This window comes from Rhipicephalus sanguineus, chromosome 1 (genome assembly GCF_013339695.2).
Source record: "Rhipicephalus sanguineus isolate Rsan-2018 chromosome 1, BIME_Rsan_1.4, whole genome shotgun sequence".
Classification (NCBI taxonomy): Eukaryota; Metazoa; Arthropoda; class Arachnida; order Ixodida; family Ixodidae; genus Rhipicephalus; species Rhipicephalus sanguineus.
Genome location: NC_051176.1, coordinates 123,096,277 through 123,112,998, shown reverse-complemented (window position 1 = coordinate 123,112,998; position 16,722 = coordinate 123,096,277). Strand labels below are relative to the sequence as shown.

General features: G+C 43.3%; 1 protein-coding gene across 4 annotated transcripts in view; it reads left to right on the top strand.

Annotated features, from left to right (window-relative positions):
- LOC119397175 (glucose transporter type 1) overlaps nucleotides 1-16,722 on the top strand; it is a 106,893-nt gene that overhangs the window by 47,400 nt on the left and 42,771 nt on the right. For 2 of the 4 annotated variants that reach the window (XM_037664635.2, XM_049416250.1), the window contains exons 1-7: nucleotides 6,842-7,095; nucleotides 7,394-7,461; nucleotides 7,578-7,673; nucleotides 9,896-10,056; nucleotides 14,514-14,638; nucleotides 14,941-15,009; nucleotides 16,407-16,508. In XM_037664635.2, coding sequence (XP_037520563.1) covers nucleotides 7,420-7,461; nucleotides 7,578-7,673; nucleotides 9,896-10,056; nucleotides 14,514-14,638; nucleotides 14,941-15,009; nucleotides 16,407-16,508 — 595 coding nt within the window. In that variant the 5' untranslated portion in view covers nucleotides 6,842-7,095; nucleotides 7,394-7,419. Of the gene's footprint in view, nucleotides 1-6,841; nucleotides 7,096-7,393; nucleotides 7,462-7,577; nucleotides 7,674-9,895; nucleotides 10,057-14,513; nucleotides 14,639-14,940; nucleotides 15,010-16,406; nucleotides 16,509-16,722 lie in introns of those variants that run through there. The other 2 variants (XM_037664628.2, XM_037664615.2) reach the window with 2 other exon arrangements.

The following is a 16,722-nucleotide window of genomic DNA, read 5'->3' as shown; positions in this document are numbered from 1 at the left end:
GGTCGACGTACCTCCTGGTGTAACATTTACCCTGATGAAAAATGTTAGTTGGACTTGTGCTGACGTTATCTTCTTAGCTGAAACAGTTATCCGATTGAACTGATGCAGGTATCTGCAAATAGCTACATATGAACACATCCATGGTTAGAGTACATAAACAATATACCATTAACAATATTAAAACAATAACCTCTTCGCTACCAGCGTTCACGTTCGTGGACATGACTGCTTCTTAAACAAACTACAGAGCATCAAAATGCTCAGAGTCACTGAAAACTCGCGCCGTCGTCGCGCGGAGTGTCCTTTACCTATACTCTAAGAGCGAGCAGCAGAAATCGACCGCTGGTGCAAATAAAACAAAATGACGTCGCGCAGCTCACGCAGCACGCGGCGACCAAGGCCTAAATTTTTGGAAGTTTTTTTTTCACTCAATTTTTTTTTTCAGACAGAATAGCGTGGATATAGCTTACGCGACTGACCTTTGTGAACCGTCTAAAAAAACGATTTATTGCACTGAAAGCTAAAATTCGCGTTTATCAGGTGGGTTTAAAGCGAGTCCAAATTGTAGACAAAAGTTGCGAACGTAGACCACTTGGTGCCCCCTTTGTGGACATAAGACGCGAGTGTAGACATTTTGTTGCCTCTTTATCTATACAGCAAGGCTTTGCCTTGAGCTCATTTGAGTTTGTGCTGGTCATACATACATGTGCAAACACTATAGGTGCAAAGGACGCAAAGACAAAGAACACCGTCCTCCCTACGCCAACCCAGTCTACGGCGTGTTTTTTTGTTTGTTTTTTGTTTTTGTCTTCTTCTATCGCGCAATAGATGTTTGCACAAGTTTTTATTCTTTGTTTAGCAGCGCGGCATTTCGCTGTGGACGAGATCACTGCAACGTTGGACGAAATGAACACTGGGCTATCAGAGTGTGATGAAAAGCATTATGTGGATAATGGTCGAGAATCACCTCGTCTGCAGTATACAAAGAATCTGACCGATTCTTCCGAAAATGAAGAGACCGAAGCGATTACGCCAGCTCCACGGAAGAAAAGTTGCTGGAAGGTGTATATACGGGATTTAACTGCTATTTTATGTGCATGCATGTAGTGGAGTTTACCACGATCAGGTCTGTAGCTGGTCCCGAAGATGAAACAATTGAGTCGGAGATTGAAATTATTTAAGTTTACAATTCCGAAGGCCTTCTGTCTCCTCACGAATATTTTGCGAAAGCATTCGACAGATCCGACGCCTTGTGGGATTTGGTTTCATGCGAAGCAGTCAGCGAGTAATTGTCTATGCTGCATTTTTTGGCTCTGAGTCAAGCGTTAATAGGTAGGTCGACGTGTTTTTGAAAGCATAGTAGTTATGTGCACATCGTGGGCTTACCAGGCACGTCAACAGCACAGGCGTTTAAAGGGTAACTTACGGTCTGACGCAACGTCAACACTCACGTTAGAGCACATACGTCAGTATTATCGAAATGAAGTGCACGCGACGGTGCGAAGATGTGAATATCATACGTAAATTTTGTTAGCGTATTCCTGGGGGGTCGAGCAACGCTTGAATATAGCTTGCTGAATCATAGGAATACAAATTTAATATTTATTAGACTGTTATAAAAGCGGAGCCAGCACTGGAACCACAGACGCTAACCTGACATGACGCCTGTATCGTAGGAGTAGATACATATGTAGCGCTTATTGCTTCGTTATAAAATTAGATAGCCAGAACCACAGCCACAGTTGACGTTGCACCGACGTTACGCCTGCATAGGTTGTTTTTATAAAGCGGTTTCTAGACCTGCCATGGCTCTGTGGTAGAATGCCCTACTGCTACGCAGAATGCTTTGGTTCGATTCCTGCTGGTTGGTTGGTTGAAAAACTTTACTGAGGTCCTGCAAGGCGCGCGTCAGCGCTGGGGTCCTAATTTTTATTCTTTGCATTCGTCGGATCAACGCTGCCATGTCGGTTTTTCTTAACGCTCTCGCATCTAAATTATCACTGTCAGTTCTTGCAATACCTCGGTAGACATAAACTGTCTATCACCTGTGGCGGCACACCCGTACACCGCGGCCCGTGGTAAACGGGTGTGTGCCACACGCGTCTGGAAGAAAGGGTATGACGACGTACGCGACAGGATTTTCAAGTTATTCATGTCATGACCAGACAGTCATATTCGTCAAATCCTTACCCTCCCATGCTAATTTTTGTCTACACCAAGTTAAGGAGGCGATAACGAGAGCACCCAGACGTAGGCGGCTAGCTAGATAGATAAAAACGCTCAGTGTGTCTTGGGTGCGCTAAGAAGTGCTTCGCATTTAATATTTCCCTGTGGACATTACACATGAGCATGGTACCAGGGCAGAAACATACCCAAGTAGCCACCAGCTACAGAGACCAGATCAGCCCAGATTTCAAACAGCGACCCACAAAAAATATGGTTTTCACCATTTTCCAAAATTTTCTAAAATTTAAAATACATTGTGATGCAGAAAGATTGCAAAGGAAAGTCGAGAGTGCGATGCATGAAATGCAACGTTATTTTGTGTGTGTGTGTGTGTGTGTGTGTGTGTGTGTGTGTGTGTGTGTGTGTGTGTGTGTGTGTGTGTGTGTGTGTGTGTGTGTGCGTGTGTGTGTGTGCGTGTGTGTGTGTGTGCGCTTGCGATGAAATAATTGGTTTTTTTTTTTTACATGTTCGCAACCCTTTGAAAATGAGCGATTTTCGTATAATTTTGGGCGATTATTTTCACTTTACATATGTGAAACTATTTGACGTATATAAGATCTTGCGAACTGCTTCTCTTTTTCTTGCCTACATTTCTTTCGGTAGTGCCTAAAACAGTGCCCTTCTGAACACAAGGTACGCAGCCGGAGTGCTGACCACCCATGCATGCCCGCAAATTGTCCGCGATTAGCCAAGCACGCTGCAATGAAAGGTCCGAGCAAAGGAAACCGCGCAGTGGCCTCCTTTCCCAGACGCAGCTGAGACGCTTGCCGCGCATCAGCAGTAAACACATATCTATAACCTATTGTGAACGCACGTCTGTTTGTTGCATCTAACTGTAATATAAAATTTGTGATCCTAATAACTGAGGTTCCCAAAAGGATCATCTTTCGTTTATGAATCATTGCTCCAAATTACACGCTGTAATAAGTGTTCACTCTCTAAAAGTACAGTTGCACCGAATCATTCCTTGAATATTCATCCAACAGTTATATATACGATAAAGAAAAATGCAACTCGCTATCTGTTTTCATTTTATTTCTTCAGCACTCGTTCAAGGAAGTTTGGACTGTCTGCGCTGACTTTAGCACATCGTCATTAGCTTTGCCGAGTACATTTAGACATTCAAGTGTCCGCAGTTTTTAGTAAAACGAAGTGAATGCGTCGATGGGCCCGTTTTTGATAGAGACAGCCATGTGGAGCCAGCAGAATGATGAGGCACAGGAAAGTATGTGTGTGCGTGTGCAAGGGGGGGGGGGGGGGGGGATTTGCAGTATTTAATTAAAGCACCGGGAAATTGGGGAATAAATGAAAATGAGAAATGGGGATGCGAAAAAGGAAAGTCAGGGTAGTCAACCAAACGCACGTCCGGTTCGCTGGCCTGCACAATGGGAAGGGGGTTAAGAGATAAAAAGAAGAAGAAAAGGAAGATAAAGTACCTCGAAATTAACAAAAAAAAAAGGACGTCGAAAAACTTATTCTCTCACGTCATTTTTCTTTTCAGCGATACGTTCTCACCTTAAAGGGATGTAATTTAATAAACCGATTTATGGGCTGATAAAGTATTCCATGACAACACCATTTCGTCATCATAAGTTCACTACTATCGTAATCATAAGTTCATTATAAGAAGAATAAATGAAGATCAACGTACTATTTCCTCAATTTCGCGTCGGAACTTCAGCACTTGAGGGTATGCGCGACATATCAAGGATTTCAAACATCGTCTTTTTTTTAGTATTTTGGCCAAAGTGGCTGAGTAACCTTTCCTGAAACTTGCTACGCATCTGGCTCATCCTTAGAGCGCCATGTAATTCATTTTTACTGATAAGGAATTCTGTAGCTAAGGCCCTAGTAGGCGTCGTCAAAATCTCACGGCGAGTTCTTGCGGGAACTTCAAGGCGTTGTCGCCGCCTTTCTTTTCGCGCGTTTTGTCCCTTACACTGCAGCGCCTTCTCACTACAATTAAAGTGGTGCTTTTGGTATTGTGCAAGGGTTACTTACTAATAAGAGGCATCCCGCTTGAGACAAGCTCTTCTCATAAACGACTATTCTGACGTGAGTAGTCAAAGGAACGCTTGGCACACATTTGAAGGAAAGCAACGTAAAAATAATCGATTAATTTTTATTAATCAGTCACATTCGTGAGGCTGTAATTGTTAAGTGTAATCGATTGCATTTTTTAATGAAGTAATTTGTAGTTATTATCGGATACTTTTTTTCTGTAACGTGTACAAGCCTGTTTGCTATTCTCGCACATTATCGCACGAACATATGGTGAACAGAGGGTCTCATTGTTTCTTTGTTTTCTACCTAGTTTTATCTATGTCTTAGGAGCAGCAAACACTACTATCGTCAAAAGCAGCGGCTGCTATCTTCAAAACAATTGAGAGCTGTCTCATGCTTTTTTTAGGCTCGAAGGCTAATCAGTCTTTAGGTCTCAGGCCGGATACGAGCCACGTTAAAATCATTGGGCCGTACTCAGGCAGGTTGGCGCATGAAACTTTCGGGCATCGGCCGGGCATGGACCTGAAAAAACAGCCCGTGCGGAGCTCTACTTGCATGCCATGAGAATCCTACCAAAACTCACGCCTCCGCGAAAGTTCTGAGACGGCTACTCCTCCTTCCCCATTTCCACTTAGTGAACCCTTTCCGAAGCATCTAGAGATGACCGTATAACAACGAAATCTTCACCATTCCTTCTTCTCGAAAGAATGGGCTTCAATAAACGGACATCCTATCGGGCCTGTAATAAGGTCTATTGTCAAGCAATGCCCGATGTGCGTTTATCAGTTCTATTGTCGAGGGATGTCGGCTGCGATATTTTAGCTGGCGCAGAATTTTATTTCCCACACAAAAACATCAGAACTGGACTTTCCCCTAATAAGTAAGGGCAATAATAGAGAGGGGGGGGGTGGCAAATTTGGGTTGTAACATTTACTATTTTGCAAGCAATATATGCAAGCTCATATATTGCTTTTGCAATGGTAACGAAGAGCCCTCAAACGTTGACTGTTTGTGCAACTGCGTTAGTGCGAGCTAAGGAAAGCGAGTGGGTTGTATTATATAGTTCCTCTGAGTCCAACTCCAGTACTAGTCTCAACCATAGGCGTGCGCACAGGGAGGCTCAAAGTCGCCCCCCAGGGGCGTAGGCAGAAACATTTTTCGGTGATGGGGGGGGGGGGGGGGGGGGAGGTATCAACCATAATTTATGCATGTTCGTGGCTGCGTTTATGTGTGTGCGTGTATATATGCACATGAAGTTTGAAAGATATGAGGGGGGAGGGGGTAGAACGCCCCACCCCCTCCCCTGGATACGCCAATGTCGCCCTCATATCTTTACTCACTCGGACCTGTGGTGAAACTTGGCTCCCCTAATGGAGAACCCTGCGCACGTCTATGGTCACAACACTATGTGACAATATAGAAATTTATGTTTCACTGAAAATGATACATGCAGTTTGTACAAGTAAGCTTTTCGCTCTTTTTTTTTTTTCCCCGCCACGGTGGTCTAGTGGTTATGGCGCTCGACTGCTGACCCGAAGGTCGCGGGATCGAATCCCGGCCGCGGCGGCTGCATTTTCGATGGAGGCGAAAATGTTTGAGGCCCGTGTGCTTAGATTTAGGTGCACGTTAAAGAACCCCAGGTGGTCGAAATTTCCGGAGCCCTCCACTACGGCGTCTCTCATAATCATATCGTGGTTTTGGGACGTTAAACCCCAGATATTATTATTAAATTTCGCTCTTTTTTATTGTTATTATTATTTTATGATGAGCGCCACAGGCGGCGAGGCAGGGGCGCTGTACGTCGCTATTACGCACCCCCCCTCCCCCCCCCCCCCCCCCCCCCCCCCCTCCCATCACCCTCGTTTACACTATGCGAGACCCTGCATACGCCCATGTTCGCGCTTTTTTTTTTCTTTTTTGTTTCCGGAGATCCACCTTTATCGTGTTTCTGTTTCGACCAGCCGGTCTGCCTTCTGCACCTTTTCAAGTTCTGATTCATTGTCGCGTGCAATTAGTCAATTAGCCTTCCCGCTGGCGCAATCGCCGGGGGCGAGCACCGCTGTTTGTTTACTCAGCTGCTTGAGTGCATGCCATTTCCTGATGCACCAGCTGCGATAGCATGAGCGTTGTTTTATTTTCAACACACTTCCTGACGAGGAAGCAAAAACAGGGCAGGTGGGGCAAACTTGTGCCAATATTTCGTGCAGCTGCGCGCAGCATTATTTGATTATGACCCGAGCAACACCGGCAGTGCCCGAGGGTGCGCCCGTCCGCGTTCGCTTCTTGTTCGTTCTGCTTTTCCGAGTAAAAATACTGACCAAAAGCTGATTATGCTATATACTGCAGCAACCCTGTCGTTTGATCTGGCAAGTGCCCTTATACGCTTATTGCTGTTATATTGTAATGCACGAAATTGTTAGTTGAGCGCTAGAATGGAGTAGCAACTCGTGAAGTACGCTTGCTGCTGGGTGAGCGCTTATTTGATTTTTCCCGCCACTTCCCATCGGTTCCAAACTCTCTCCTCCCCGCCCTCCCAACCACCTGCTCAACTCTGAGCCTGTAGTGCTGTACTACGGGTCATTAGATATGGGGTTTGGGCTTAAGTAGTAAAGTAACGGTACAGGGATCGGAGTGATCGCTTTGAGATTGTTTTCAGTCACATGATTGGATTGGCATATCGATGCGCTCGTACGCGGCTGGCGCACCGTATGCCGCGTTGCTGGCGTTGCCGTGTGTAGTTGCGGCAGTTACGGAACGTGTGCGCGCTGCCGCTCTTTGCCTCCGCTGAACTCCAAAGCGTGCACAAGTCGTTTTCGCGCTGTTGCAGCTGTTGCAAGCGCTTCTGCATACCATACGCTAGTGAACGTAAGTTGTTTGAGTTTGTTTTTCTGGCCTCTACGTACACAGGCTTCATGCACGTCGCGCCGTTAAACTTTTTCGCTAGATGATCATGCCATGTGTAGTTTACTTGTCGCTTGAAGGCCGCGTCGCATCTTCGGACGCCCCGAGGTGGGTGCGCGTTGCAACGTGCTCCGTCGGAGAATGTTTTCGTTCGCGTTCTGTGTGCTTGTCGCTGACCTCGTTGGAGCCTAGCTCTGACGATATGCTGTGTTATTGTAGAGCCTCCCGTCGCCTGTCTCACTGGAACTTTCTCGCGTTGCAGGCAGTGGCGAGGATCCCGGGGACTTCATGTGTTGGTGTAGGTGCAGCACTTGCTGTCGGTGCCCGGAGGTGAGTCGAAACATGGTTGAAATGGGGCGTGCTTGGCGCTGTCTTGGGTGGTGAAATGTGTTATTGCACGTCATTACTTGTGGTGGTTCATTTGCTTTTAACCTGTCGTCTTTCAGGGCCTGACATGTATGCTGGTCCTAGCCATATTCGCTTCCGTCCTAGGGATGTTTCAGTTCGGCTATAATCTAGGTGTAATCAATGCTCCACAAAAGGTGAGTGAAAACATGCACTTTTGTTTGTTCGTGCTTGTCAAGAGATTTGAACACGTCTTTGCGTACCGTAAACAAACTTGTAGTACAAATAATAATTATTATAATTGTACAAGTCGTTTGTTTTCAGGTGGCATTCTGTAAGCATCAGTTAAATATTAGCTGATTGGGAAAGTCTAGAGCTCTATAAAGGCATGGAGGTTCACTTGCCGTACGTGTGACAGGAACGACGTACGAAAAAAAAGGAAGACACAGCACGAGCGGTTGTCGTGCCTTCCCGTATTTCGTCTCTGTTGCGATATGAAGAAATATAAATGCTAAATAATTCTTGCCTTTAAGATCTGGGTTCGCTATGGGCTTTTCATATCTTGCTGTTTTCGTAGCAGTTAGCATTTTGATGAATCGGCAAAATACAAGAGAACTAGCTTCTATCGTCATCGCAGGACATGCCGATTTCTGCGCAGATGGAAATGCAGTGCAGCATCTGTGCAGAAAAAGGTATTGCAGTGATAGTGCTATTTTTGTGTTGCTCTAGTGAGCAATGTTTTGCCGTTTTTCTCTTGTTTTTCGTCCGAATTTATGAGCCTACAAGTGATGCTGCCATTTAGGACATGCATAATTACTGGCCTGCTCAAATCCTGTGATAGCTCGACAGTTGTCATCCATATATGGTATGTGCATTCAGCAAGACCAAGTTCTTTTCCCAGTTCGTGCACTGACTGCAGTGTACCTGTAGTTAAGGCATTCTGCTGATAAGCAGAATTCCTTCATGTATTTTTAAAACATTAAATACACGATCCTACCGCAAAAAAATTCTACAGGCCTTAAAACTACTTAAATACTGATGCACTCTTTGAATTTCCTGAAAATTTGTGTTGTGGCACTTTTGATAATGAAAACGACTGCACTTTAGGAGCCCTCCTCTCCGTAGCCCATCATTCAGATAGGGATGCACTGTGTTGAACTTAAGTATCATTGTTTATCCAATGTCTACAAAGGAATTGAACGACGCAAGTACCTCAAACTCGAATGTTGGTGATTTGATGTTAGTACTCTTTCAGTAGCTGAAGTAGAGTATCAGTCAGTCTGGTTAAAAAGCTTATTTTCACCAGTGTGAACACTGAATTCAGTGAAGACCCATATTCAGCACGGTCAACCTGGCTACTAACAGCAACACTTCAATGTTAGTATCCTAGATTACTAATTCATTGGATTATACAGAGTTAATATAGATGCCTGTATATTAAAGGAACCAGAGTCATCTTGATGCCAAAATGGATATTTTTATGATATTTCAATGAAGACAGGCAGGTCTACCGTTTGGTTTAAATGCATTTTTATTTGCATTTCTCTGTTATGATTTTAAAGCATATTTCACATAGTCTTTATGTAGTCTGTAGACCTTTTTGCTTTGTGTTTAAAAGGCTGTGCACCATAATGAGTTCTTTGTGTTGCACAATGTGCCTTTAAAGGGGTCATGAAGCACCCCTTGGGCTGATTGAAAAAACACATCCTGCGGAAAGCTGACACGGCTATGAACTGCTCTGCCAAATATTACAGTCGTGCGCGCCGCGTAATGGCCACAAGCGGAGCGCGAAGTTGCCGTTTCCCCAGGCACCCTCTTTTCAAACAGAGGCCGGTTCTCACTCTCGTCGGCGGGCGGGGCGTCTGTCCGCTGTACGTCGCAAGAGACATAGCATGCTTATTGGCCGATAGCCGACGTAAATCGAGAGCGGCGTTCGGATCAGATGCGCTTCTTGCCGTGGGGTGCCGCCACTTGCCGGCGCCGCACTCCTCAGTACACGGTAGCCGCACTCGCGCAAGCGAATCACAGCGGGAGAGCGATCGCGTTTCATGACGCGCGCTGGCGTAACTTCTTTCCCCCATGCCATCCCTCCCTGTCTAGCTTCCAGTGCGCTCGTCGGCACGAGAAAAGAGAGAAAGCGCTGGGAGCATGCGCCAAACTCCCGTAACTCCGCTGATTCTTGACGGATTCGAGAAATTTTTGCGGCAATCGATTCGGGAGGCAGTACACTCCGATACTGAGGCCATTAGATCATTACTTGGAAAAGTGGTTCATGACCCCTTTAACTTGTACAAGAGCTGTTTCGTGTTGTTCCCATTATTGAATAACAAGCACATGCAAGTTGTACAATTGCTCGTGGGATATTTCTCGGCCTCTTTGCACACCTTATGTTGTACTCTCCCTTTTCTTCTATCCTCAGGTTTTAGAAGAGTTTATTTCAACTGTGTATAGTGAGCGGACAGGAATGCCAATACCCAAGAATTTCAAAGACTGGTTGTGGGCAATCACTGTTGCTATATTTGCCATTGGAGGCATGGTTGGAGGCATTTCTGGAGGTATGATGGCAAATCGTTTTGGGAGGTAAGTTGCACAGAAGGCTTTTTTCTCTAATCTGGTTTTCTTGCACAGGGAAGAGACTATATGCCTCATCGTGTGTTCTTGTGCTTTAGGCATGTATGTATAGTGTTCACAAATTTCATACTTTTTACTTAATTATTAAGGAATGCCTCACAGGCCCCTGAAGAGGCATTGGGTGAGGGGGCATGTAGTGCAATTCAATACATAATATATTGGATGCATACAGGTATTCATAAACTGTCACAGAGGGAAGACATTTCCATGTTACCGAACGATACAGATGTAAAAAGTGAAAACGAAATTAACAGATAAGTATTAAAAAAAACAGCAAGAAGTTGCATAACATGACAGTAAGTATTGCATAATAAAAATGCATAACACCACCAGGATATAATAAAATTGCATCATTATGCATTATATAATACAGACACAAGCACGTGACAATGCAATGAAAAAGCAAATGTAACTGGATTGAAAAGCACCCAGGTACTGTTGCCTTGAAGGAACAGATATTAATCTGAAAGGTTGAAAATTGAGCTTGTTGGTACATTGCAACTTTTGAGGGAATGCTAAAATTTTGAAGGAGCACTGGAGGAGCTGCGTCAATATGTTGTTTTTCTTGTTATATCATTTGGCACTCCTCCAAAAAGATTAAACATTGAGAATTTGTCGGGAGTTTATTCCTGCTTTTTGCATGCTCCTCCCAAGCTTGTGCACTTCTGCCACTGATGGATGACCTAGCGCATAACATCGCTGTAAAACTCCTCCTTTTGAGTGTTCAGCAGAGCTCCACTTGATTTATCTGTTCTTTGTCATCCTGGACAATTATTTTGTGGAGATGGCTCCATGTGAGGGAAAGAGAAGTCACTTTGTGCTAGGTCAGTTGAATATATAAGGGATGGGGCTAAATTTCGTAATTGAAAGAGGCTGCACGTGTCACTGTCACCTGTGCTGAGTGAGCCATTGCATTGTTGTGTAGCAGATGAATGCTTATCTTGAGCTTTCCTCCATGCTTTGCCTTGATATTGGCTCAAAACTTGATGGGAAGTTCACAAAAGTACCATTCTATGATGGTTCAGCATTGTTGGGCATACTACTCTGTCAGAAGTGCACCGCATCACTTTCAGAACATGCTTAGCACAACATTTCCCAATGGAAGCACAGCCTTGGCCTTTGTTTTTTTTTGGTCCTATGCCTCTGTGCATGAACATTTCTTGTAGTAATCTTAAAATTCGGTCCAGCTATAGTAACTGGTTATGATGATTTAATAATCTTATGTAATTTTGCACCAAGCTTTGTTCACGTCCTTTTTTTCTTTTTTGAAAGCTTGGCCTTAGGCATAGTGGTACAGTGTCTCAAAGATGCACAAACAAATTTGCTTTGTGTAGAAAGTCTGAGTGAGTGCTAAATACTTCATGAATGCAGTGATAAATGGTGGGTGGCAGTAAAATTTGTTAAGATGCATACATTACTGTAATGCAAAAAAATTATATATGTATATAATATAAAAACAAGGAAAGCTTCTTGGTTTTCATCAAAGTGTTTGCTTCAAGTGGCTGAAGCTCTATTATGCTGGAAAAATACAGCATAAAAGCAGCAGATGCATTTGTGCAGTCTAGGGAGGACATTGTATATGCTTATAAGGACAGCAGTTGTCCCGTGTGATCTGAAAACGTTATACTATTTTTACTCCAGGAATGCTTGCATTTACATTCTTACATTATGATATTTGCAGCCTGAAACAGCTGTTTTCATTGTCTAAATGGAAATCTGATTTTTAAAATAAACTGGCATTTTTCGGGTATAAACTGCCTGATGAGAATTTTCCTTGCCTGCTTGTTCAAAGTTTCAAACTTTGTCCTGCATGCAAACTGAGTGAATACTGTGACGAACTGTGGTGTCGCCTGAGGTTTCGCTTGTCATCGCCACTGAGAGGCATGCTAATTGACCTGTTTTTTGTTAGCTCATGGATGTTTTAATTGGGAAAATGTAGTGTGTTCTTCACATATTTGAACACGCCAAGAGCTGAGATCTAGCAGGTTTAGGTGCGACTCAGAAGGGCACTCACAAAACAGCGTAATACATTGAAAATTTAAAAATACATATGTAATGGTAAGCATGCAGTACACTGTACAGAGCCGATAAGTAAACATTTACTGACCGGCAGTGATTCAGAATGAAAGGTTTGCCCATGTATGAGTAGCATTATTACAGCTGCTTAGGGATCGTGTCCTGTGATTGTGCAAGTCATCAAACCGTGGCCTACAGGATGCATGTGACTACAGCCTCAACTTTCTTGCATGTTACTGCAGTGCTGCAGGACACATTGATGTGCAAAGCTATGGGTGCCATCAAATAGATATAGAATAAAACATTTGTGTATGCTGATGACAAATAGAAGTATTTCATTCTTACACATGCTTCCATACTTGGAATGGACTCGCAGTGTTCTTTTTTTTTTATCTTTAGAAGTGGGCTTAGTTAACACATAGTACAGAACGAATAAAATACAGGACACAAGACGTCGGGCACAAACTACCAACTGGTTTATTGTTTGTAAAAAAAACTTGGCCCTGAGAGAGAGGTGTGTGGAACGAGCATGCGCAGCGGCTCAGAAAAAAGCTCTCCTCAGTGTCTTTTTTTTCTTTTCTACGTTTTCTCATAATTCTTGACTTCCTATTTTCCTGCAGTGTGGCAGTGCAGCATGTACTGTTTTTACACAATTCACTGGTATCTCAATTCCTTCATAACTCTTCCTATATGATTGACTGATCTTTAATCCTTTTGCATAATTTATCTCATTTTTATGCATTCATGAAAGCCTTAATAATACTAATAATCTTTGGTATTTCACGTGCCAAAACCACAATATGATTATGAGGCACGTCGTTGTGGGGGACTCTGGATTAATTTTGACCTCCTGGGATTCTTTAACATGCATCTAAACCTAAGTACGCTGGTGTTTTTTGCATTTCGCCCCCGTTGAAATAAGGCTACTATGGCCAGAAATCCAACCCATGCCCTTGAGCTTAGCAGCACAACACCCTACATGCTAAGCTACCATGGCGGGTTGATTTGTGAAACCCTTGCATTCACTCTCGTGTATAGAGTCCAAACAGCTTATCTCTCTAGTCATTATCAGCAAGCAAAACCAGGATCAAATAAAAATGGCAACATAGTATTACAAAGAGACCAAACATATGAAGTGGCAACAACAGTAATTGAAGTCAACACCTTCCTAATGCCCAACTGTGCACACCACCTGTATGCTAGCAGGAGACCTCTCACTGAACTGCTAACTCTTGGGTGCAGTTATCCTGGTACCGTGCAGCACTGTGCTAGTAGGGAATCCCTACAAGCATGGTGCTGTTCTGTGGTGCATTGCTGCATGTTTCTTTGAAGAAATTTTGCAGGCTTGTGTGGTCAGGATTGTTCAGTGGCACAATTGTTGCTTGTTGATGGGGAGATTGTTTGTCCTCTACATAGTTAAACTTTTAGTCCATGCTCGGAAAGTGTCAAGCTATATTTCAAGAATTCAACTTGCAAACAGTGACTAGAGCAAATAAGGGAGAAAGTGTGGACAATAGAGTAGGATTGCAAGAAGCCAAGGTTGAGTGTGAAAACAAAGTCATCATTTACAGAGCTGTGCTGGGTGTGGTAAAAGGTAGCAAATAAAAAAAAATTGAAGCAGCTATGCACTAGTGGTGCGAAGATTGAGGAAACAGCGGAGCTGGTGGCTTTCCTCTCCTCCTTTCCCCCTTCTCACCCTCACTTCCCTTGCCCACCCCCTTGCTATACTTTACATGGCTGTGCTATGCTTTACCCTCTCCCCTCCTCCTTTCTGTCCACATCACTTGTCCTTACCCTCACTTCCTTTCCCACCCCTTGCTATACTATACTATGCAAGGCTATGCTATGCTTAACCCTCTCCCCTCCTTTCAATCATCCTCACATCACTACTCACCCTGACTTCATTTCCCACCCCTTGCTATACTATACTATGCAAGGCTATGCTATGCTTAACCCTTTCCTTTCTATCATCCTCACCCTTACTTCCTTTCCCACCCCTTGCTACAATATACTATACATTGCTATGCTGTGCTCTACCCTCTCCCCTGCTCCTTTCCCTCTTCACCTTCATTTCCCTTTCCGACCCCTTTGCTATACTGTACTATGCATGGCTATGCTATGCTAGGAGCTCCTTGGCACATACATGCTTTCTGTGATGCATACCTGCCCAGTTTTGTGCGGACGATCCCAGAGTTTGGCCAAACTTAAACAGCTCCGCTGAAGAGCGATTCACTCAAGCTGTTTGCTTGTCAAGAGCCATTACAGGGATATAGTGTAGCAAAATGTAGTTGCTGGCACAAGCATTATGTTCTGGCAATGAATAACCACTATTTCTAACCTTATGTGCAGTGACATATGTGGTTGTAATCTCTGGTTCATGCCTTTTCCAGGAAAGGGGGTCTGCTCATCAACAATATTATGGGCATTCTTGGAGGCTCGTTGATGGGTTTCAGCAATGCCTCTAGAAGCATAGAGTTGCTCATTTTTGGTCGCCTTATCATTGGAATCAATTGTGGCAAGTTACCTCAATTCTTTCTTATTGTTTATGTTCCACTGACTAATAGAGCTTGTTGATGGCCTAATGTGTCAGACATGCCTGGAACTGTAGGCAGCTTAAACGAGTGCACTGCTGGTGCATAAACAGTGCGTGTCTGTTCTTGTCCTGTACACACACTCTTGTGAATGTGTGTACTTAATGGTCCTACCTACAGTTCCAACTATGTCCGCTGGCTACTCAGCTGTGGTTTTTGCACATCTCTTGTGGCTGTGCATTTCTATGGGCAAGAGTTTAAATGATGCTGTTTGTTGTTTCATCAGGTCTCAACACTGCACTAGTGCCAATGTACCTGCTAGAGATATCGCCTGTGCCACTCAGGGGAGGCCTAGGTATGTCATCAACCCTGTCATGCAGATTTCATTTATATGAGCTTATGCAGTAAGGTTTATGTGGCATTTATGTGTAAAATTTTAATTGTCACAATTTCCACACTTTTCTTTGTGGTTTCATTACCTTAGTGTGCTTTTGCAACCCCTTTAACTGTTGTTCACTATTTTGTTTGGTTTAGTAAATATGTTCATTTTATAAGCAGTATAACTGGGCACAGTAGCCTACTTAATTGCAAGGACTTAAGTTCCTTGAGAGGTATAAATGGCATGCACCTGTTAGGGGAATATAAGCCAACAATCCTTGTATGAAAACTAGGTTTCGTTTAGGTCATTTGCTACTTTTTTCCGTTGCCTCTTGTTCCGATTCTCAGTCTCTTCGCTTTTTATTCATGTTTCATCAGTTCACATCTCTTCTGGCCTTGAAGTTAGAGCTCAGTGTTTTAACTCATACAATTTCTTACACATGCACACCTCCCCCTCTATCCCCTAAACAGGGGCAAAAGTTTAGTTTCAAAATGCAAAGTGCCATTTTTTCATTAATGTAAAACTTCTTTCCTGCGCAATTTGAAATTAACTGACTCGCATATTGTATTCAATACCATGCTTCGAAAGGAGAACCGATTTTTACTTTACTTCATGTTTCATAATTAAGTACACTCAACTACCAGACAATTTGAGTTTTCCAGAAAGGCAGGTGGACATATTGGTGTTCTAGCAAGAATACAAATGAATATGCACCAAGAACTTGAGCACTTGATTGATTGTTTGTGCTGATTGAATGGGATAAATCATTTTGCACAGCTGAACTGAATAATTTTGTCTGAAATTAGTTTTGGCTAGCTGCTGTAGTCAAGATGACAGAGGCAAGTTACTTGTGAGGTGTTTAGAACTGTAAAATGGAATTATGCCTCATTGTTAAACAATGCACAATTTTTGAAAGGCTCTTAATTTGTTATTAAAAATACACAATGAGCCTTTCTTCTGTAAATGCTGTCAATCAAAAATAAGATCTGCATTCTGGCTATTCATTCAGACTAAGGTTTTCTTGTGTTCGCGCTCTAAAAACAGCTTTTATCCGAACTGGCACGTTGAAGTTTATTACTTCCATTTCTTTGCTTTGCTCGTAGTCTAAGCAACTGGTTATTAGTTCTTTTTTGTGCCATTCGTGTCATGGTGAGGTACGTAGAAAAGGATTATAATTTTATTACATTGTAGTTTCATTCTTCATTTTGCTTTGCCTTTTTTTTCTGTGCGGTGGAAGCACATCGCATATTTGACAGTACTGTGCGTGTTTGCTTTGCTTTCTTAATGCTGGTCTTTGAGCTGTTTGCTTATCCTTTTAACATGGTTGTTAAAATGATTTTGTTCTGTGTCTCTCTTTCTTCATTGGCTTGCAGGCACTGTCAGTCAAGTAGGAGTCACAGTGGGGATGCTGCTTTCTCAGATCTTAGGTATTGAAGTCATCTTAGGCACAGAAGAAGGATGGCCATACCTGCTCGGTGAGCAGTTCTTGCATTCACTTCCTCTGTGTTTGCCTTTGAACACCTTCAGATAATTTATTGGGTCCCTGCTTTTCCTTTTATGTCTGGTCTCTCTGTGTCTTCCGTGACTTAGTGTGTGTTCTACTCCTCAGACAATCCATTCATTTGCAGTCACAAGCATTAAGTCACAAGCATATATTGCCGTCACAAGCATATACAGTAGAACCCCGCT